Raw genomic sequence first — 20,967 nt, 5'->3', positions numbered from 1 at the left:
GTGTGTGTGTGTGTGTGTGTGTGTGTGTGTGTGTGTGTGTGTGGGCGGGTGGGTTTCGGAAAATATGACTTGGCACTTCTTACACTCGCTTTCTCCCCTTCTGCCTTCAGGTTAAATGCACACGTCTAGCCGCTCTAGAGCACCTCTGCAAAATAAAAAAATACAAAATAAATTTAAAAAAGTGCACGAGAGGGGCTGGAAGTAGTGCATGTGAGCGTTCACGTGTGACTGAGAGATGACCTTGGTCAACTGCGGTGGAGCCCAGAGAACTGGGTGGGAAGTGGTTACATACAGTCTGACATTAAATGAGCTCCTTGAAGTTGAAAAGGAACCAATGCACACAAGTTTAATGTGCGGAGACATTAAGAAACGTGCACTGTCAGAGTAATGCAATAAGATGTGAGGTCGCTCGGAGCATGCAGACGCACAAGCATGAATCACTCTAAATTTGGGGGCACCACACAATCGTTGGATAAATTGGATAAATTTGTTCCAGATGATGTATAACATATAGACAGTGTTAATGACATGGCCGTTCAGATGAGCTCCAAAAACAGCCACCCTGGGAAACGGTGAATTCCCCCAACCGCAGAGTACACGACAGGGTAAGGGGAGTCATGGGAAAGCAGCATGGCTGCAGGCAGTGCCACTGAGCAAACGGACCGGGCTCAGGAGCTAAAACAGACGGCGCGAAGGAAACATGAGAGCAAAATAATACAAAGTCTGGCACCTGGCTGGTAAAGCATCTGAAAGTTCAAAGGCAAACTGTGGCTGGTCAGCTGCATGGATGACCGGTCCGGCAGACATGTAGGGTGAGGAAGGCTGATTAAAGCCCTGCTACTCAGCCTGACACAGTTTGGGAAAACCCAGAACTGTCTGGGAACGACTGAGGAAGTGGCGGTGGAGGGGTGCAAGCTAGGTGGAAAATTTTAATGGCAAGAGGGCTAAGTTACAGATCAAGGTGAGGAAGGTTTTTTTTTTATTTTTTATTTTATTCCTTATGTGATCTGGGAAAACCTTAGGGTGGAAGTCAGTGGTCAAGGTTTGGAAAGTTTTCAGGGAGCTGGCTCATTTTCTGACGTTTGTGAGAAACCAGAGTCTACAAAAAAACGTCAAGCACTCCTCCCATGTGTGGTCGTAGGGATTATTCAATAAAATCTGCAAAGTGCCGAAATGAAATTCCACTTTTTGCAGTCTAAGTTGCAGGTGCATTATGGAAAGTAAATTTATCTCAGTGAAAAAAAAATGGAGCTATAGGGGTAACTGGGGTAAAGTTGAGTCAAAGGGTAAGTTGAGCCACCCCTTATAACTATTATAACTATTATAACTAGTGAACAGGCATCATTTAATGAAGTTTGTGAAGGTGAAGTGGTTGGACTTTTATTTCTTAAAGACCGTTTTTCACCCTTGAAAGTGAATTTAGCCCATCATAAGCTTCATAAGAATTGTGTTTACCAAAATACATACTTTAAATTTGTCTTACTTATCAATTGTGCAATGTGTGAGCTACATCATGAGATCATAAAGCATTTTAGTTGTGGGCACAAATAAATTTGAAATGGTAGCTTTTGGTTAAGTTGAGTCAGCGGCTAAATCAGCCTGTGGCTCTGCTCTGGTGTTGGTGAATTCCATGTGTTAGCCTTTAGCTCATCTGCACTGATGGCTCTGGTGTCTCCCGTCTTGGTCATCACAACAATGCCCCTTGTTTCTTTATGAAGAACGTAGACGACATTGTCTTTAAAGCAGGTACTGGTACCTTTGGCAGCATGAGCAGGCAGCAAATCCTGGGCTTTGCTTCAAAACTCCTTCAAAGCTGCATGTATGTATCACTTTTCTTGTGCACCTTTTTTGATTAAACTTTTTCCTTCCTCTAAATTTTCCATTAACATTCAATAACCGTGTCAGAAAATGACACCCTAGTGTCACTTTCTGACACTAGGGTGTCAGAAAGTGTCAGAGCCTTGCTGCTGGACAAATTGTCTTCTTCATGATTGTGTAGGCTAGATAGTAATATTTCTGCTCTAAAAATCTTTTTTAATTGGTCTTAATTGTTTTCTGAGAAACTGACAATTCTGAAATCAACTAAAACATCGCATAATGAATACGACACGCAAATTTTTATCTTTTTAAATAAACTTTTCAATGATTTTCTGCTTTAATGAGAAGCATTTGCGAAAGTAAAAGTTTCTCAAATCACTTGATGAACTCTCAACTTTTAAAAGAAAAACAATTAAAACTACAAATAAATTAAAGCTTCAATATTTTGCAACTGAAAACAGTTATCCAACCATCTCTTCTATATAACGCCCCCCCAAACTCACTTTGAAAAATGTCTTTGACCAACCAGCAGCAACCTTTTCTTGATGCAGGATGTTTATGTTTGGAGGCATAGGTTCTCAGTTCCCTCCTTTTAACCCCTTTAGCATGCACACACACACACACACACACACACACACACACACACACACACACACACACACACACACACACGCACGCATGCACACGCATGCACACGCACACACACACATGCACACGCATGCACACACAAACACAAACACTTTCACTCTTTCTCACTTACCTCCATTTAATACCCCCGCCTGACAAGTGACAAGGCGAAGCGCGGCTTTTGAAATGATTACAAAGCTAGACAGGTGAGCAAAATGGATGAATTCTGTTAATACTATACATCTACGTCTCTGTTTTGTCATTTAGAGTACGCAAACCGTTAAAGGGAAACATTAATAAATCGGGAGGTTTTAATTCTTTTTTTTTTAAAATACTTTTATTACACGACCACACTTTGATGCTAATTTATGGTTCTTAAATAGAGCAAAATCAAGGTTTCAGTATTAATAACTGCTGAACAACTGTCTTGGTTTCACTAAAAGTTGTGAAACTGAGAGTGAGAAAAGTTTTGGTAGTGAATGTTAGCTGTTGTTCCACTGCCCATCACACCTAATTCAGTTAACCACAGATTTTACATGACTTTCTTACTCTTAACTTCTCAGGTTAGAATTTGAACCAGCGGCTCCTCTCAATGATTCATTGAGCTCCAGACCTGATTTGGCGGTGGATTTTACTGTAATAGCGTATCTGTAAATGACTAATGAGCTGCACACCATAATACGATGAGTCATTTATTTGATGCTTTGAAAAAGTATCTATAGCCTGTTTAGTATTAAGCGTGTCACACATTGCATCAGCTTAAAATCTTTCCCCATTTTTCACAGGGCACTTTTACCCAGAAAAAAATTCATCTATCATTACAAGAACATGCGCTGGGCAAGAGGCCGATGTGAGACGTACCTCTGCTTCGTGGTGAAGAAGCGAGTGGGACCAAACTCCCTGTCCTTTGACTTTGGGCATCTCCGCAACCGCAACAAGTGCCATGTGGAGGTAAGTTATGAGACGATGTTGTTCAGGTGCAAGACAGAGTGAAGAATTATGAACTTGTGGTTGCACATATTTATCAGCATGTTAAGAAATTATTTTTAACAAAATGACAAAAGAAAGAACTAACAGCACCTCTACTGCTACTACATTTTCATCAGGACGTTGCTTAGTCCTTTCCTGTAACATTTCATATGATTGGAGCAGAACAAGCCCTGGATTCTCTTAAATCCTAAGCAACGTCCGTCTGGCGAATTATGTTGTCCTAATTTTGTCACCTTTGATTTCATAACAGGATTGGAACTAATATACACATCCTGACATGTGTAGCATTCATATTTACTTTACTGCTTGCATGCTGTGTGTGACGTCACATCTTCCTCTGGTCATGAGTTTTATGGTCGTCGCGTTACAGTTATAATTTTAGTCTTATCTGATGAAAGCTGACAGTTCCAATTAAACTTCCAGTAAAGTGCAGGAAACTCCACTAGTTCATGTTTGTGATAGTAGGACAGAATAGACTTTTTGACTTGAATGTGACTATGGTCAATTTTAGGTGAGAAGCTATTTTCTTGTAGCATCTCCTAAAGTGTGAACTGCAACTTACGTCTACCTAATTTGAATGGTATGTTCTCTTGTCTTTCCCATTTTACCAAGTGGCCAAGAGAATGGGGCCTTTGTGTCACTGTACTTTTATACACCATGAATACAAAAGATCCAGGATAGCAAAAGTTCCTAGAAACTATAATCAACTTGTTTTTGAAGAGACTGTGTGAGGTTATTGTGCGACTGGGCAGTTTACGATAATTGTTCCGATGTAAGAACAGATCTCCATCAGAACAATAAAATGAAGTTTACATGACAAAACAGAAAACACCTTGGGTGGATCACTGCCCCAGATGGAGTTAAAGTAATCGTGAATTTTGTTTCTTCCTGCTCCTATCATATCTTTATCTTATTCCTTTACATTTGCAGCTGCTGTTCCTGCGCCACCTGGGAGCGTTGTGCCCTGGCCTGTGGGGTTATGGAGTCACTGGCGAGAGAAAAGTCAGCTACTCCGTCACCTGGTTTTGCTCCTGGTCTCCCTGTGCAAACTGCTCCATCCGACTGGCTCAGTTCCTCCAGCAGACCCCCAACCTCCGCCTCAGGATCTTTGTATCCCGGCTTTATTTCTGCGACTTGGAGGACAGCCGTGAAAGAGAGGGACTTAGAATACTGAAAAAAGCAGGCGTGCACATCACAGTCATGAGTTACAAAGGTCAGGGTTTACATTCGTACGAGACAGAGTTAGAGAAACCAGGAGTAAGATTTTTCTCTAGATTTTATGTAATTGATTTTTATTAAATTGATTATTCTTTGTTTTGAATCTCCCTTAGATTACTTTTACTGCTGGCAGACCTTTGTGGCAAAAAGCCAAAGCAAGTTCAAGCCGTGGGATGGGCTGCACCAAAACTATATCCGGCTGTCAAGGAAACTCAACCGCATTCTTCAGGTTCAATTTTTTAACACACAATGATTATGATTCATAAATCCAAAATTAAACTTTAAACTAATCATAATGTTCTGTTCTTCTCTCTTAGCCATGTGAGACCGAAGATTTAAGAGATGCCTTCAGGCTTCTTGGACTGTGAAATGTTTTCCTGACTCCCTGTGGTGCTCCCATTACGCATTATTATCCCATTACAAAAGAGAGAATTAGATTTTGTCTATCACTACAGAAAACTGCAAAACTGAGAAATGATGAAAAAAAAAAAACTGAGAAAAAAATGCTTTGAAGCTGTAGCAAGGCCAATATTAGGGAGCTTCTGCTTGCTGTCTCTGTGGCAAAATGAAAATGTGAAAATAAAATAGACAAAAACATACAGTTCTGTGTTAATGCTGTGCATTTATATTGATCATAGTTTGTTCTTGTTAATTGCTGCTAATATTTTACACACTATTCTGTGTAGGATAATTACAATGGAGACATGTTAAAGATACAACACAAGTAATCTGAGATATCCTATATGATGTTTCAAAGATAGGTTTGCAGGTTTCATATAAACACAGGGTAAAATACCAACACGTAACTTTTTGTAATCTTCACATTGTTTTCATCAGCCAGAATAAGAAGTTTGTTTGATTAGATCTCATCAGCATTCAGTCATTCAGCTCTACAGATAACTGGTAACTAACCATTTATTTGATTCAGGTGTGTTTAGTTCCTCTTGAGGTCTTGGACATGGGTACTGTCGAAAACACTGGATGACAGTTGTTGCTGCCAAGGGTGGTACATCCAGTTATGAGGTTTAGGCGCAATGTTTTTTTTTTGTTGTTGTTGTAAAAGTCATGTTTGCTTTATTTTATCTTTATTAAATTAAATTAGAATTTTAAAACAGCATTTTGTGTCTAATCTGGTTATCTTTGTTATAGCCTACATAAAAGTTATTTGAAACATTTAAGTGTGACAAAAAAAAAAATAAATAAAAAATCAACAGGAAAGTTTTCTGAAAACCTCAGATTGGCTTCTTTAAATCAGGACTGGCATTATAGTTTTCTGCAGTTTTCCAATAAAGACCAAATAAGGTTTTAGAAATCTATTTGTTTTACAGGTTTTTCCCGGTCCTTTCTTTTTATGTGATTATTAAAATTTTTACTAATGTAAAAATAAGTCAGTTTTTATTTATTTATTTTTTTTGCAATCCTCGCCTCTACTATGGTAAAAATGGCGCAGCGTCTCTTCAAAGGCTTGTGCGCAGCTACACCTTGAATTACGGTTACGCCGCCTTTAACGCTCAACGGACAACCACCGTCACCACCACCACAACAACCACCACCAGCGAACTGTGTAGCAGTCAAGATGGCGTCAGAGGGTCAGCTCGACTATGAGTCGATTCTGTGTGTCAAACCCGAAGTGAACGTTTACCGCATCCCTCCGAGAGCATCTAACCGGGCTGTCAGGTGAGGCCGTGGATGGGAGCTTTAGACCCAGCATCCGTTAGCGGTTTCCGTGAGGTGGTGTCGTAGTTTCAACAGCCTGACGGGATTATTATATATGGAGGTCATAGTTGATGTGCTGGTTGTTTTTGTTGTTATATGTTCACAAGGTCATAACCGAACCAATAGCCATTAAAACCGAAGATGGGAAGCGTCTTACCTCATCAACTGTGGCTGGTTTGTGTTCTTAATTGAAACAAGGTAGCTGATAGCAATGGTGAAAAAAAAATGTCAACGTTTAATTTTGTGACTGAGCTCTTATTTAGCCTTTATGGCCTTTTAAGTACAGCATCTTAGAGACCAGTCTGACTCAAGGACACTCAAGCAGGACGTCTTAATGCCATCGTGTCAAGTTTGGCTGCTACAACTGAAACGACGTGGCCATAATGTATCATGCTAAAGGTCTGACAGAGTTATTTACCTCTCATTTAATTTAGTGGGCTGTAAGCCAAAGCCCAAACAGCTTCTTCAGAGTCTCATCACTCCTTGCAAACATTAGTATAAGTCTGAGTCCAATGAGAAACTCACGAGTGACCACAGTGACTAAGCCTGTGTGTGCAATATTTTAGCCAGTGTCAAAAAAAAAGAAGAAAAAAAGTCTGTCTGATATGTGGACGCTGTAACTGGGATGAATCATAATAATCTGTGCCTACCTGCATCTTACTGACTCCCTCTGAGTGTGTGTGTGTTTGTGTGTGTGTGTGTGTCAGGGCTGCTGATTGGAAGCTGGATGCTCCTGACTGGACGGGACGCATGCGTGTGACGGCTCGAGGCAAAGTAGCCTATGTGAAATTGGAGGACAAAGTGTCCGGTGAGAAAAGAAAAGCAGACAGGACAGTGCTGTGGTTTACTGCCACAGCTGTAAATCACTTCACTATGTATAGTCTTCTGCTTCACCACTTCCTGTCGGTTACTCATCATACCCAAGGTTACCTGGCTTTGTGCCCCAGCGAGATGTTTACGCTGAAATAAAAAAAAAATCTGATATTTACTATGCTATGCAAAGGTATTCACACACCAAGAATCTTTTCCATTTAGTAACAACTACAACCTTCAGTGTAATTTCTTGGACTTTCATGTGATACTTCAACACTCAGTAGTGCGTAATTGTAAAGCAGAATGAAAAGGATACATGGTTTTCTTCATTTTCTAGAAAAGGTGCACCGATTGCAGTTTTCTGCCCGATGACTGATCTTTAAGAAGCCTGACCTGCCAATTCCGATTTTGGCCAACACCTTTTTTTTTTTTTTGTCTGGAAAGTCACTAAATATTATAGGGGCACAGTCGTTATTAAGTTGGCAACTGTGACTGCTGTTAACCATGTAGGTGCAGATGTGACCTGTCGGGCGGGTCTGGCAGTCTGTCTTCGCTAATGGCAGAATATAAGGAGACAGTGGCTGATTTTTCAGACCTTTGCGGAGATCAATAAAATCGGTATCACATGTATCGGCTGAACACCCGATTAAGGAAATAGAGTACATTTTATTGGCCAACTAATTTATTGGTGCACCCCTATTTTTTTTGCAAAACTGACCTGGATGTGGCTACATTTCAACCCTTTTCGGTTTATACAGCTTTGGAAAAAATTAAGAGACCACTGCAAAATGATTGGTTTATCTGAATTTACTTTTTATAGTTATATGTTTGAGTAAAATTAATATTGTTCTTTTGTTCTATGAACTGCTGACAACATGTCTCTGAAATGCCAAGCAAAGATTTAGTATTTATTTGCAGAAAATGAGAAATGGCCAGAATAACGAAAAAGATGCAGTGCTTTCAGACCTCAAATAATGCAAAGAAAACTAGTTCATATTCATTTAGAAACAACAATGCTGATGTTTTAACTGGCTACATTTCAAGAGGAAGAGTTCAGAAATCAATATTTGGTGGAATAGCCTGGAGGCTTTCAGTGGGGCTCAGTGCAGTGGTATCTTCATTTTTTCCAGATCTGTAGTTTGTAGAACCACTTCTTGCATCAGCTACAGCAGTCTGATGCCGTGTCTATAGACTAACATTTTTGCTCATTTCTCTTTAGAAAATAGCTCAGGCTCAGTCTGATTCCACGCAGAACTTCTGTTCACAACATTTTTCAAGTCTCAATTAGAAAATGCAAGGTCTGGCCTTTGACTGGGCCATTCTATCAGCTGATTTTGTTTTCATTTAAACCAATCCATTGTAGCACTGGCTGAATGTTTAGGGTTGTTCTCTCTTCAGGCTCGCTTTATTTGTAGCCTGTAATGAGTTTTCTCGCCGGGTTGCCCTGTCCATCCGTCTTCTTCACCATAAACGGTTATCCATCAACTCTGACCTGTTTCCTTGTGCACGCAGAAGAAAAGCATCCCCACCGCGTAATATTGTCACCATATTTCAATGTGGGGATGATGTTTCCAGGGGAATGTTTGCATGTTGACCAAACAGTTTTGTTTTGGCCTTTTCTTACCAGAGCATATCTTTCTCTCCTACACAGCTGAGTCAAACTTAGCCAAAATGGGACTTCAAAAAGGCTTTTTTTTTTCTTTCTTTTTTTTTTGGGGTCTTCCGCTTCTACCTCACTATCATGCACTACTTTGTTCTGTCGCATAAAAACCCAATAAAAGACTGCGAGGCTGTGGTTTTAATGGGATACGATATGAAACGGTTCAAAGGTGTTTGAATACTCTTCCAAGGCACTAAATCTCTCCTTTTGTTTGCGTTTCATTTTCCCATGAAGGTCTTTGAGCCGAGCTTCACATGTTTTCGTTTTGACCCTGCAGGGGAGCTGTTTGCCCAGGCACCAGTGGAGGAGTACCCTGGCATTGCAGTAGAAACAGTCAGTGACTCAAGCCGTTACTTTGTGCTTCGGATCCAAGATGACAACGGTGAGTAAACTGTTTATTGCGAGTCTATAAATATTTGAGCCGTCTTATAATAATATGATTCTCCAGAGTTTGGATGCAGTTCTCTGCAAACAAGAAGTGCAGCAAAACAAGGGAAAAATCCTGGCATTAACACAGCTGTTCCCCCTTTCTCAGCAAAACGCTGAACTTTGTATGTGAAACTGTTGCTCGTGCGCCAGGACTCACAAAGCGTCCCTTTTTTTTTCTTTTTGCACACTTGCTGCGCTGATACCATGAACCTAAACAGCTCAATAGGTCGAGTAGCAGTAAAATACATGGAGTGCGTTTTTTTTTTTTTTTTAAGTGGATTTTAAAGTGAAGCATTCATGTAAAGGTTTTTGTGACTTAAGAAACAATACTGGCAAATTGGTCAAAAAGTGCTTTACTTTTAATGAACAGAAATACAAACAGATCTGTTTTTTGGGGGGGAAATGTAAAAGAAAAAAAGGGTGCACATTTTCAAACAAATTCTTTGTTAAAGGACTTTTTGATTTATATTTCGCATTCGATCTCCTTCTTTAGGAGTCCGTTAGTTATTTCACATCTTTGCTTGGTAGTATTTGTCCACGCCACATTGTCTGAATTCTCCAGCTGTGTCAGATTCGGAGACTATTCCAGAATTGATTTTTCTTCTGCCGAAATAATTTTCTTTGTCAATCTGGATGCATGGTTGGACTGGATGACACTGAAAAATAAAACCCCTCTCCTTCTTCAGCTTCTTAGTATGTTCCTAAAAGTTTCCGGCCAACACTGACAGAGTAACCCCCGTTCATCTAAAGAAAAGTAACTCCAGGACATGACGCTGCCACCACTGTTTCCCTGTCGTTACGGTGTGGTTTTGCTGATGTTTGATGTTTTTTTTCTTCATTTTGTAGCAAACATACCTTTTAGAATTATAGCACAAATGTTAAAATTTGATACTTTTAAGACCAAAATTTTTAACTCATTCTCCAAAAAAAGCTGTTGGCAGATTTCAGCTGGTCCGGGATGTTTTCTCCAGAAGAAAACGATTGTGTCTCGTAGCCGTACTCCTTCATCCAGACATATGGACAACACAAGAGATTGTTGTCACATGTAGAACCCAACCAGAACGCACTTCCTTCAGTTTCCTTTCAGTCTTACTGTCGGTCTTGTCTGTTTGTTAATTTTACTAAAATATCCAGTTTTTGTAAAGACATCGTTATCCCATATATACACTCCAGTCACTAATGACTCTTTACTGCACCATACAAGTATTATGTTACGCTCTGGAAGTATTTTGGACCCTTCTCCTAACTGGTACCCTGACTTTTGTTTGATCTTTTAAAGCCTCACCGCATTCTGTAGCTTTGAAGCATGCAAACATAGCAAAGTTGCCGAAAAACCTGCTAGGGCAGCTGGACTTTGCTTCACGTAATCATATTCTCTGTAATTAACTACATGTTTGAACGCAAGATGTCTGAACCGAAAGATGCTGCAGGAATGTATTTGTGTCATATTAACAAGAAACTGATGAACTCAGTGAGAATAATAATTTAGTGCTTTAATTTACACAAAATATGAAGGGCGATGTTGAGTAGAGGCAGCACCTGCTAGTTAACTTCCTTTTTCATGCTTGCTGAAGCGTTGTGACTTCAACAAAGTCCTCCACACTCATCATGTCTGTGTTTCATGAAATACTTGCGTTACAGTTGCCATGGCTACCATCTCTTCCAACTAAATGATGCATTACAAATCAGAAGTTACAAAACACTCATTGAAAGTTTAGTTCAAAAAGTTTGTAGTAACTTTTAGGTCAGATCAGATACCGTAAAAAAAAAAAAAAAAAAAAAAAAACTCTCTTGAACTTAAAAAACACAAAAAGTTTATGTATGAATTCACATTTTTGTAAGCAGCGAGTTTGACCTATCACCCTCTGTCTTTTTGCGTGAAATATTCCTCTGAATTTTTTTTATCCATGTTTTTGTTCTGGAAGGCCGCAGCGCGTTCATCGGCATCGGCTTTGGAGACCGAGGTGACGCGTTCGATTTCAACGTGGCTCTTCAGGACCATTTCAAGTAATCAGCAGCTTTAACTATGTGAACTGTCGCCACTTGAGTTGCGATCGATGCTTTTACTTATGTTTTGTATTTTCATCTTTCCGTCTCCTTTTCCTGGCCTCCCCTTAGGTGGGTAAAACAAGAGAACGAGTTTAAAAAACAGGCTCAGGCTCCAGACTCTACTCCTAAACTCGATCTGGGCTTCAAAGAGGGACAAACCATCACTCTAAACATTGGGGTATCTTTATTTTTTTGTGATTTCCAGTTAAGTTTGACATGTCAAAACTGTGTTTACGGTGGTATTTAGTTTTTTGGTTTTCTTCAAAAATAAAAGGGGAGGCGGGGGATGCTTTAGAAATGTTTTCCTCTGAAACTCAAATGGGTTTCAGATAAACAGATAAACACTGGATGTTGTTTATCTGTCGAGGCTTTTGAAAGTTGCGCTGCTTTCAATCTAACACCATCCGTGGGTCCTGTCGTTATCTAGCAATCGAAGAAAAAGGACAGGTCTCGTCCGCAGAGTTCGGGAGGCCTCGGTTTCCTTCCGCCTCCACCTGGAGGCAAGCTGGCACCTCCACCTTCATCCAGAGCTACCAATCTTAACACACAGCCACCAGCAGGGGGAGCCGACACCGGTGAGTATTTATACTCCTAACCAGTGACGTGCGGTGAGGTTCACAGACCCCTGCATGTTATTGTTTACATAAGGAAATTTTGCGCATGCGTACAATGCTGGAGGGTAAAAAGACTGTGATGCTTAGCCGCGCCGCCGCTGCAGAATAATTCCGTTATCTCAGTCAAACTTTGACATGTAGATATTATTAATTTCGTCCTGTGCTTAACAGCAAAGGGAGAAACCGTTAAAGTACAACTCAAAACCATGTCTTTCTCGCTCTCTGTATAAGAGCAGCTACAGTATGCCTACCTCGTTACTGTCTTTTACTCTGCAGTTGTGTAGTCACAATGTCTGGGTTCATGAGCGCCCCCCAGCGATGAGGCACGAGAACTGCCTGCCTCACCTCAAATCTGTTCTCTGCCGTTTCTGGTCGCTCCTTAGCACACGAAACACGTTACACACACAGTTGGTGACAATAAAAACACAGTGCATTAAATACATAAGCTAAATTATGGAAAATCAATTCATACATTAACTGTTTTTAGCCATTTTATTGGCGACGTACAGACAGGAGGAGCATGCTCTCATAGAATAGCAGCCAGTGCAGTTAGCGAGAAGTTACGCAATCAGAGGTGAGGCTCAGCTCACTGCTGCCTCACTGGCTTCGAATGGGAATGGGAAAATGTGAAAATTCAGCGATTTTGAAGAAAATAAACATCAGATTTGGTTAAATGAAAAATAGGTACTTTATAGTAAAAACCACAGGGTGAAAATATCTTGATAATTGATTTTAATATTATATATTATTTTTCCATGATGACAGGTGAGGCTCTGCCTCACCTGCCTCCCCTGACCGCACGTCACTGCTCCTAACGCATGACAACTTGGAGAAGTAATCCACCTAAATTGTTGTTTTAGCCATCATCAATTAAACTGACAGCAATCTCTGTATGCTTACTTGTGATTTTGTTAACTAAACATTTAAGCAGTTGAAAAAAAGGTTAATCTTTATAAGTTGTTGCACTTAACCCTTCTCAAAATCCTTAGCATGAATTTATCTTTTTATACCAGTTGTAAAATCTTGCAGTGAAAAAGGGGCTAATCCAGTGTTGGTAAAATAATTTTTTTTAACAAAGTCAAGTGCAACACCCAACAATCAGCTACTGCAAAATCAATTGAGCGTTTTAACATTTTTATTTTCTATCGTATCTATTTTACTTCTATGCACAATTCGAGTGTATTATGTAGTAAACAATGACTACTGGCGTATTCTTAACAGTCAGAAAACATTTTACTAAGGTTGCCAAAAAGAGTGGGGTGTGTTGTATGAAGCTAAAAATATAGGCAAAAAATTAGATTCTAATCTGAGGTGTTCAGTCTTCACATTTACTGCATGTTTGGCTGAGCCCTTGTAAAAGTGATGGTAAATTTTACTCATAAATGGTAAAAAAAAAAAAAAAAAAAAAGGTAAACATTACCCGATTTTCTTGCAGTGATTTTACAGCTTGCTGCTCTGTTTCCACAGTTCGCAGCAGAGGTGTGTGGTATCGATTATTTAAATGGGCATAACTCTTCAAATTACAACAGTGTACTACTTTGGCTCATTTCCAGTGGAGCACTTGTACCTGCGACCTTTACTGTTTCCATAGTGACTAGCTGATGTGCTGACCCACAGGAGCACCTACCCAAAAGACTAATAAATCGACTGTAAAATGTTCGAATGTGAATGTAATAAGCGGCGCTGGATGTCGCATGTGTTCTGGGCTTTTGAGGCACAGCTGCATCGGTACCAAAACCACAGTTTCCAGTCGACGCTATATTCTCTGGTTTGATGTGCCAAGATTAAAAGATGCCTCTCCTTAGAGATTTCTGCAGCCATCTGAATATAATTAAAGTGAATGGAATTTTGGTTTTGGTGCTGAAAACATTTGAAAAATTCAACAGAACCCCGAGGAACTTTTTCCCTATCAAAGATGGTGTGCCTAAGAAAACAGCTTATAATATGGCGTGTGTGGGTTTTTTTTTTTTTTTTTTTTCCAGAATAAAGTGGAAAACTTTGCAAGTGCAAGGGAGTCATTGCTGCTGCATTTCAAAGTTGGGTTTATCTTTGTTGTGTTTGGGTGGTGGCTAAACGTTTCAGGATCTTAAAAGCTCAGCACATTAAACTGAGGCCATTTACAGAGCAGAAACCACTGAGGTAAGCGGTTAAATACAGAGAAAATATTCATACACACTGAACTTTTTCATATTCTGTCCTGTTAAAACCACTTTAATGTAGTACACCGCAAAGTGCCTTCGGGCTTGTCTCTGCCAGCCAGCTTTGGACATGTAAAGAATAGGTTTTTTCTTTTTTTTTTTTGGTCAATTCCTCTTTGAAAGTCAGGACTTTGACTTGGCCATTCGAACTCATGAACATGCTTTGAACTAAGCTGTTCTTTAGTAGATCTGTATGCTTAGGATAGTTGAAGGAGAACCTCCAAGCCAGTTTGAAGTCTTTTGCAGCCTCAAATGGGTTTTTATACAGTCTAACTTTGACACAGCACGATTAAATATCAGTCACCCTTAATATCTTTCACGTTTTCGTCCCAAGAAACCAGATGTTCCTGTTGTCATTTTTACAAAGTCTTGATCAATATTTCTCTAATCTTTCTTGAGGAAGTTAAGTTTTCTCTAACTTTTGCTGCTCTTTCACTCATTTGCCCTCCAGTCCTTCACCTTGACATTTTCTGAAACTAGTAAGGACAGAAAATGATCTTATGCTTGAAGCTAACATCTGTTATTTTCTTTCAAACCATCAGGTTGCTTGCTAGATCTTGACTCCAGCAATTCCAACTCGGTGGCTCCATCCAACCCGACGTCCACAGCCAACAACGACCTGTGGGGAGACTTTGACTCTGTGGCCCAGAAGTGAGGAGATATGTGATCTGTGTTTTTTTTTACCCTTTTTTTTTTTTTACAATACAATTATGCAGCGTTTTTGCTAATTAATTTCCCCCAGTCTGGGGTCCCGTATCTCTCCCTGCCGAGCAGGGTAACCCTCTCTCCTTTGCTTTGGTCTTGGATTTCTGGCTGCGGTCTTAACCGGGTCGTTTTTGGCAGATTCCCGGGTCGATTATTCCCGCTTTTCCTCCTCTTCCTTCCAATAGTTTCTTTACATATTGACAGAGTAAACATTAATAGGCATATCAACATCTAATTAACTGAATTAACCTTCTGTACAGAGACGTTTTGCTTTAAATGTTACAGTGTCTGTAGTTGTTATTGGTGGTTTCGCCTTTAATGTACTCTAGCTTCGTTTTCTTTCCAGGCCTCCAGCTGGGAGACCGAATATATGCACTGACAGACAGCTTGACTCTCTGTGTAGGTATTAATTCATAAAGTGTGCGATCTTCTGATGTCGGATTGAGATTATTGTGAAGTCGACCGCAGAATGAGTTCATTTGAGAGGGCTCTGTCAGTCCGCCGCTGATTTACGAAGTGGTCGGGCTCTTTGGCGCTTTCTGTTCCGCTCTTGCGGCCGCGCAGCTGTTTAGCACTTACTCCAGTGGGGATGTGTTGTTTTAACTATAAATCAGGACACATGGAAGTGCTGGATGGGAGAGGGTGTTAGAAGGACGGAAAAGAGGCAAATACTTTTATCTTGGCCTCAAGGGGAAAGAGAGATTATTTTTTAATGTTATGTCATTTCCTCTCAGCACAGCTGCTTAAGCTGTGAATTGTGAGTCGTATGGGTCATGACCTCTCCGAAGCTCAGTGAACAGGTCTGATTCTGCTCTGTTCGTTCAGTCGGAGGAAGGATTTATCTACAATGTGTTAATTCAGTTTGGAAATGCGAAGGAGCGAGGAACCAAGCTAATACGCGTCCGTTAGTGTGTTCGGTTGTGAAATTACGTATCAAGAGCTGGACTACGTTTCACCGATATCGTGTGTTGTGTCTGACGTGCGCTGACAAGTGGCGTGGTGACGGGTGTTGACCGGAGGACACCATAAATGTTTATCGTCTTAATTTATATGTATTTATCCTAAATGTTACCTGTTTAAGCTGTAAAGTGTATAAAAATATGCAAATGGGAACAATGACAATGGAAACAGAAAATATAACCGACCATGCCATTCTTTTCTTAAATGAACAAATAAACCTATAAATGAAATACTCGGATTCAAGTTTTGTTGTATTTTATTGCTTAAGCTGGTGAGCACAAAACTGGACTGTCAGTAAGTACGTTTGCAGTGAAGTTTTACTTTTTGTTTCTAACATAAAACAACTCGTTACAGTACCTTAAATGGATCATAAACCACGGAAGTCCCAAAACTCTCGTGAGCGGAGCATTACATCAGTATTCACAGACAATAAAAAGGTTGATACATGAATAAAGACATAACTGAAAAGGAGGAGATCTGCTCCTGCTGAGTATTGGCTTTATGGTTCTGCTGCTCCAGGCCTGATGATGTTCCCCCCTGATGCACCATCCTCACTGATGGAGGAAATCTGGGCCGCATCAGGCCTGGTTTGCCCAGGTCTTGGGCTTGTTGCGACGGCTGCGGCAACGCTTCCCAGAAGAAGACCTCGCAATACGTCTGGGCCACCCAGACAACTCTCTGCACAGTTCAGCTGTCAGAAAGGAAGCAGACATGTTTTTATGTTCTGGACTTGAACAGGGTTTCTGAAAAGTCTTGACAAGTTGAATTTGTTGGAATTTGTTTTCCAGCTCTGGACTGGTATGAAATTCCAGTCCAGAATTTCTTTTGTCAATTGTTGTTCTTTTTATGTCCTTTTTTTCCTTTTTTGTATTCCTACTTGTGTCCCTGCCTCACTTTTTCTTCTTTGTTACCGTACTAATTCTTTCTTGCTTGGCTTCCTTCCATATGTCCTTCTTTCTGTCTTTTATTTTTAATTAGATTGTGTTCTTCCTTCTTTGTTTCCTTCCTTTTTTCCTTGTATCCTCATTCCCTCCCTCATCTTCAACCTTCTTTGATTTACTGTTTTGTGACTTTGCTTCCTCCTTGTCTTCCCTACCCTCCTTTTCCCTTCCATTCTTGTATCCTCCCTTCAGCCCTCCTTTCTTCTGCCCATCATTTCTTGTATCCTTTCTGTTTTTCTTCTTCATGACCTTATTGACTTTATTGTTCTTCTTTGTGGTGTCCTTCCTTTCTTTTTCAACCCCTCCTTTCCATCCTTGTATTTCCTTTCTTAATTACTCCTAATATCTTTCCTTCCATCATTTTTTGTGTCCTTCTCTGTCCATTTTCTTCCTTCTTTAATGTCTTCCTGTCTTCTTCTACGTATTATTTTCCTAACTCACTTCCTTTTTCAAATAAACATAAATGACAGAAGTCTGGATAACTATGCACTTTTTTTTTTTTTAAGTGTTTTTCAACAAAGATTTTCTCACCTTTCAGATATTCGTCCTGCTGGCACACCGTCCGAACGCAGATCTCGTTGTTGATCACATAAACGCGTGGAAGGCTGTTTCAGCAGCAAAAGAAAACATAAACACACGGCTTTGTGTCAGAATAGTGTTTAATAAAGCTTTGCAAGTAGCAGGGCATTTCATAATTAATTTTAAAATATTACTAGTATAATAGGGAACCTTTAGAAAAAATTTACAACCTTATAATTCAATTCAATCTTTATTGTTTTTCTTAGATCTGTCTGAAAAGTGTCTTGATGAAAGACTCCTAGTTGTCTTTCACTGGTCCATCTCTTGAGATTAGAACCTTTTTTTGTGTGAATGTCGAATTCAAGAACACTTTAGTAATCCCAGAGGGAATTTAATTGTTGTTCCAACTTGTACAACTCTCTTCAAAGAGTTGTTGCAGATGCTGATGGCTGTGGGCTTTATAAACTTCAAATAAATATTAATAGGGAAGAAAATACAAAGGCAACACTCATCTAAAATAAATTTGTGATGACTAAAGCAACATCAAGAACTTCTTGAAATGAAGCTGCTACCAAAGAGCCCAAATTAAAAGTCCATGAAGGTTTCAGGTCACCTGTAGAGACAAAGTCTGCCGAGACACGTCTTGATGGGTCTGTGAACTGAGTACATCCTGGTGCAAGGATACATCTCCTCCCTGCAGTCTGAGCATGCAACAGTAAGACAGTAAATTAGAAATGAATAGAACCATCTAAGCACCACATAAAAAGCTGTAAATGCAACTTTAAAACAAACAGGAAACAGTAAAACGATGCAACGATATCTTGGCTTCACTAAGCTGCTGCAAACAATCATGTTCTAGTCTTGATTTAAAGAAGCAGGACTAATTTTCCAGCACATCTCTGGTCTGAAGGTCATAGAAATTAATGTTGCCTCCCTTTGTTTATTTTTGATCTCGTGAAATAAAGAGTGAAAAGGTATCTGTATATCTGAGGATCATGTATGTGTTTTATACCTGACCACATGCCCTAAGATATATGTGGGTCCAGTGAGACTCAGTGCCTTAATGACCAATAAGAATACTGAACATTGATCTTCTTACAGAGACTCAATGCAGTGATATAAAAATATACATCTAATGAAAGGGACCATAAATATTTAATAAGTGTCCCAAGAATAAAGCCTTGATCTTGAGGCGTTCTGCATTATATTTTTTTCCTCATTCCTAATGACAGTTAGCGCAGTACGACGCACCAACTCACTATATGTGTCGGTAGGATTCTTCTAATTCTGTATTTAGTCGACGTGGTGGGTATATTTATCAGTGTCAGGAAACTGAAACATTCTAGTCCCTGTAAACGGGCGACTGAATTAAAATTTTGAGGTAAAAGACTCAGAACAAACAAACCTTAGGAGATCTGAACCGATGTGGTGAAGTGTCTGATCACGCATGACGACTTTTTTTGGCAATTGGCAAGAGGAGAGTTAAAAAAACAAGTTTCAAAAATGGACTCCAGATGCCTTAGCAGACATACGACCGCCGTGACCTGAACATGCCTATATCAGGGAGACAGGCATCTGATAATGTAAGCTTTGGGGAGAGACCATGTTGGCCAGAACCCTGTAAACGGGGTGCTGTCCAGCGATCGGGATTTCACTGTGATGGGGCAGAGAGTTCTTCGCAATTCGGTCGTGCTGACATAATAAGCTGCAGCATTGTTATAAAGCTTTGCTGTTCAACCAAAATCTGTAGCGTGTAGAATCTTTTTCCTGCAACATCCCCACGCCAGCGTCAAGAGGAGACTGACAGCAGCATTTCGTCAAGTCTGTCAGTCAGTATGTTCTCATGTCTCAAACTCAGTAAGCTACAGAGTTTTTGGATGTATCTTTAAAAACCTTTACCACTGCAATCTCTGCTGCGGTCTTTGCAACAAATTTGTTACTGGCTCAGAGTGACTTATTGTTAAAGCATTCCAGACTTGGCTCCTCTAAGAGAGAGACACTTACCAGATGGCAATGGGATATCTCCAGGTGGCACTGGAAATAAGGAAAGAAAACAGGATTAGACTGGGACAACATCCTTCTACTGAGAGATTTCGCTTGTCCCGATCAAGAGTGCGACTTAGGAGGAAAAGGTCGTTACCGGTCTCCTGGGCTTGGACTACAGCTGTGAGCGCTGTGGAACAGAAACCAGAGGAGGGGAATGTTTCGCAGGATGCAAAAACAAATCAACTCGGTCGTAATTAAACAGGATGATTTGTGTGTTCGTTTTGGCAGCGGTTACCGTGGAAAACGCAGAGGAGCAGGACCGCTGGGAAGCTGCCCATTCCTTCAAACTTGTGAGAGGTGAGCTTTACAAGCTGGAGGAAGAGGAAAAGAGTCAGGATGATTTCATACGGTGGAACTACTCAATATCCTCACTATGCTGTTTATGTTTCCTCCAATCCCAGGCTTGTGTGAATGCTCCCCACATTCTGAGCCACAGTAATGTTTTCCTTGAAAGTTTTCCTTTGGCAAGAAAACACAGATGTGCAGCGGAGAGCCATGTTTTGGGAAGTTATCGTAGCTGTAAAAGTGCCTGATGTAATTTTCCAACATTTATTTAATCTGGTATTTATTGGAGGCTTGTAAACAGCTTGATAAAGTAGCAGTGGAGCAGCGAAGGAAAACACCTCACCTCCGTAAATGTGTTTTTCCTTCTCCGCCTGACTCCTTGATCTCTTGTCCTCCCTTCCTTCTCTCCCGCCTAGCATCATTCCATGTGCAATGTGTCAGAGCAACTTTAGAGTCCAAAATGTGAGTCCTCACAAAAGAATGTGATTTTTTTTTTAATTCTTTTGTGTGCCCTGTTTGAGCGCCCCTCAACCCCTCCTCTCCTACACTCTCACATTCTTTCCCAGCTTTCTTTTTTTTCAGAAAACATGTTACTGCTTCCAAACTTTACAAAACGTTACTGGCCAATCTGAACTCGAATTTTTTGTCGTACACTCGTTTCTCCGCATAGGTTTGGTTGTCAAGGACCGATGTTTTTTTTTTTTGTTTTCTCTTGACATTAACGTTGCAATTAATCATAAATTGCACAACTTACATGTCTGTAACAAATGTAACAAGACAAGCTCCTAGACAGATGGATAATTCCTACAGTCAGTGTTTTTTGGAAGCCTGCGCATGTTCCTGAACGTGTACTTACGACATAATGTGTAAAAATTTGTTTGAGAAAGTAATGAACTCATACTCACAACTTTTGCTGTCCTCCACAACTGCTTTCTGTTTTTATGGATCTTTTGTCTTCTCTTCTTTCCCCTCCTTCCATCCCCTGCACCCTCCTCCTCTTCACTTTTTTCCTCCTCCTCTTTCCCATCACAGAAACCATGTTTTCATCATTTTTCCACCACAATCTCAAATTTAAAGCTTTGCATCCTTTCACCTTCTTTTGGCTTTGACCATTTTTAAAGTTAAAGTTAAACATGTGAGCAGTTTGTTTATTTTAGGTGCAAGGTGTAGATTAAACTTTTATTTTTTTTAAAAGGGAACCTTCCCATTCAGATAATAAACATTTGTTTTACTTTCTCAAAAAAAACTCAAATAAATAATTTCAAAATGTATTTACATTGCATGAAAAGACCTATAGCCTTTCTATTTTCTGCTTCTAGAAAACGTAAGTCAGAGAATAAGGGAAGTTTATTATTCTGATATTCGAATAAAGGGACCCA

At 40.0% G+C, this 20,967-nt stretch overlaps 3 protein-coding genes across 3 annotated transcripts; 2 read left to right on the top strand and 1 right to left on the bottom strand.

Moving 5' to 3' along the window:
* Window positions 1–894: 894 nt before the first annotated feature.
* aicda (activation-induced cytidine deaminase) lies at window positions 895–5,185 on the top strand. Its single transcript, XM_008431505.2, has 5 exons — window positions 895–961; window positions 3,231–3,396; window positions 4,366–4,648; window positions 4,767–4,882; window positions 4,971–5,185. The coding sequence occupies exons 1-5, from the start codon at window positions 933–935 to the stop codon at window positions 5,019–5,021; spliced, it is 645 nt and encodes a 214-aa protein (XP_008429727.1). The 5' UTR covers window positions 895–932; the 3' UTR covers window positions 5,022–5,185.
* A 963-nt stretch (window positions 5,186–6,148) lies between these two features.
* LOC103478044 (adaptin ear-binding coat-associated protein 1-like) lies at window positions 6,149–16,027 on the top strand. Its single transcript, XM_008431510.2, has 7 exons — window positions 6,149–6,330; window positions 7,077–7,177; window positions 9,120–9,224; window positions 11,197–11,278; window positions 11,390–11,498; window positions 11,748–11,895; window positions 14,675–16,027. The coding sequence occupies exons 1-7, from the start codon at window positions 6,230–6,232 to the stop codon at window positions 14,785–14,787; spliced, it is 759 nt and encodes a 252-aa protein (XP_008429732.1). The 5' UTR covers window positions 6,149–6,229; the 3' UTR covers window positions 14,788–16,027.
* Window positions 16,028–16,035: 8 nt separating this feature from the next.
* On the bottom strand, window positions 16,036–20,585 carry mfap5 (microfibril associated protein 5). The gene is made up of 7 exons (XM_008431507.2): window positions 20,494–20,585; window positions 19,539–19,614; window positions 19,398–19,430; window positions 19,262–19,291; window positions 17,871–17,958; window positions 17,270–17,343; window positions 16,036–16,488 (listed from the first exon to the last, which is right to left on the bottom strand). The coding sequence occupies exons 2-7, from the start codon at window positions 19,579–19,581 to the stop codon at window positions 16,376–16,378; spliced, it is 381 nt and encodes a 126-aa protein (XP_008429729.1). The 5' UTR covers window positions 19,582–19,614; window positions 20,494–20,585; the 3' UTR covers window positions 16,036–16,375.
* Window positions 20,586–20,967: the final 382 nt, after the last annotated feature.

Source organism: Poecilia reticulata, linkage group LG16 (genome assembly GCF_000633615.1).
Source record: "Poecilia reticulata strain Guanapo linkage group LG16, Guppy_female_1.0+MT, whole genome shotgun sequence".
Taxonomy (NCBI): Eukaryota; Metazoa; Chordata; class Actinopteri; order Cyprinodontiformes; family Poeciliidae; genus Poecilia; species Poecilia reticulata.
The sequence above is the reverse complement of the archived record's forward strand: the minus strand, read 5'-3'. Positions and strand labels throughout refer to the sequence as shown.

Coding starts and splice junctions, on each gene's coding strand:
- LOC103478044 (XM_008431510.2), top strand. CDS start 6,230: ATGGCGTCAGAGGGTCAGCTCGACTATGAGTCGATTCTGTGTGTCAAA. Junction 7,178..9,119: donor ATTGGAGGACAAAGTGTCCG/GTGAGAAAAGAA, acceptor TTGACCCTGCAG/GGGAGCTGTTTGCCCAGGCA. Junction 11,279..11,389: donor GCTCTTCAGGACCATTTCAA/GTAATCAGCAGC, acceptor GCCTCCCCTTAG/GTGGGTAAAACAAGAGAACG.
- mfap5 (XM_008431507.2), bottom strand. CDS start 19,581: ATGGGCAGCTTCCCAGCGGTCCTGCTCCTCTGCGTTTTCCACG. Junction 19,292..19,397: donor AGTCCAAGCCCAGGAGACCG/GTAACGACCTTT, acceptor CCTTATTTCCAG/TGCCACCTGGAGATATCCCA. Junction 17,959..19,261: donor AGATATCCCATTGCCATCTG/GTAAGTGTCTCT, acceptor TTGCATGCTCAG/ACTGCAGGGAGGAGATGTAT.
- aicda (XM_008431505.2), top strand. CDS start 933: ATGGCAAGAGGGCTAAGTTACAGATCAAG. Junction 962..3,230: donor GGGCTAAGTTACAGATCAAG/GTGAGGAAGGTT, acceptor CATTTTTCACAG/GGCACTTTTACCCAGAAAAA. Junction 4,649..4,766: donor CACAGTCATGAGTTACAAAG/GTCAGGGTTTAC, acceptor AATCTCCCTTAG/ATTACTTTTACTGCTGGCAG.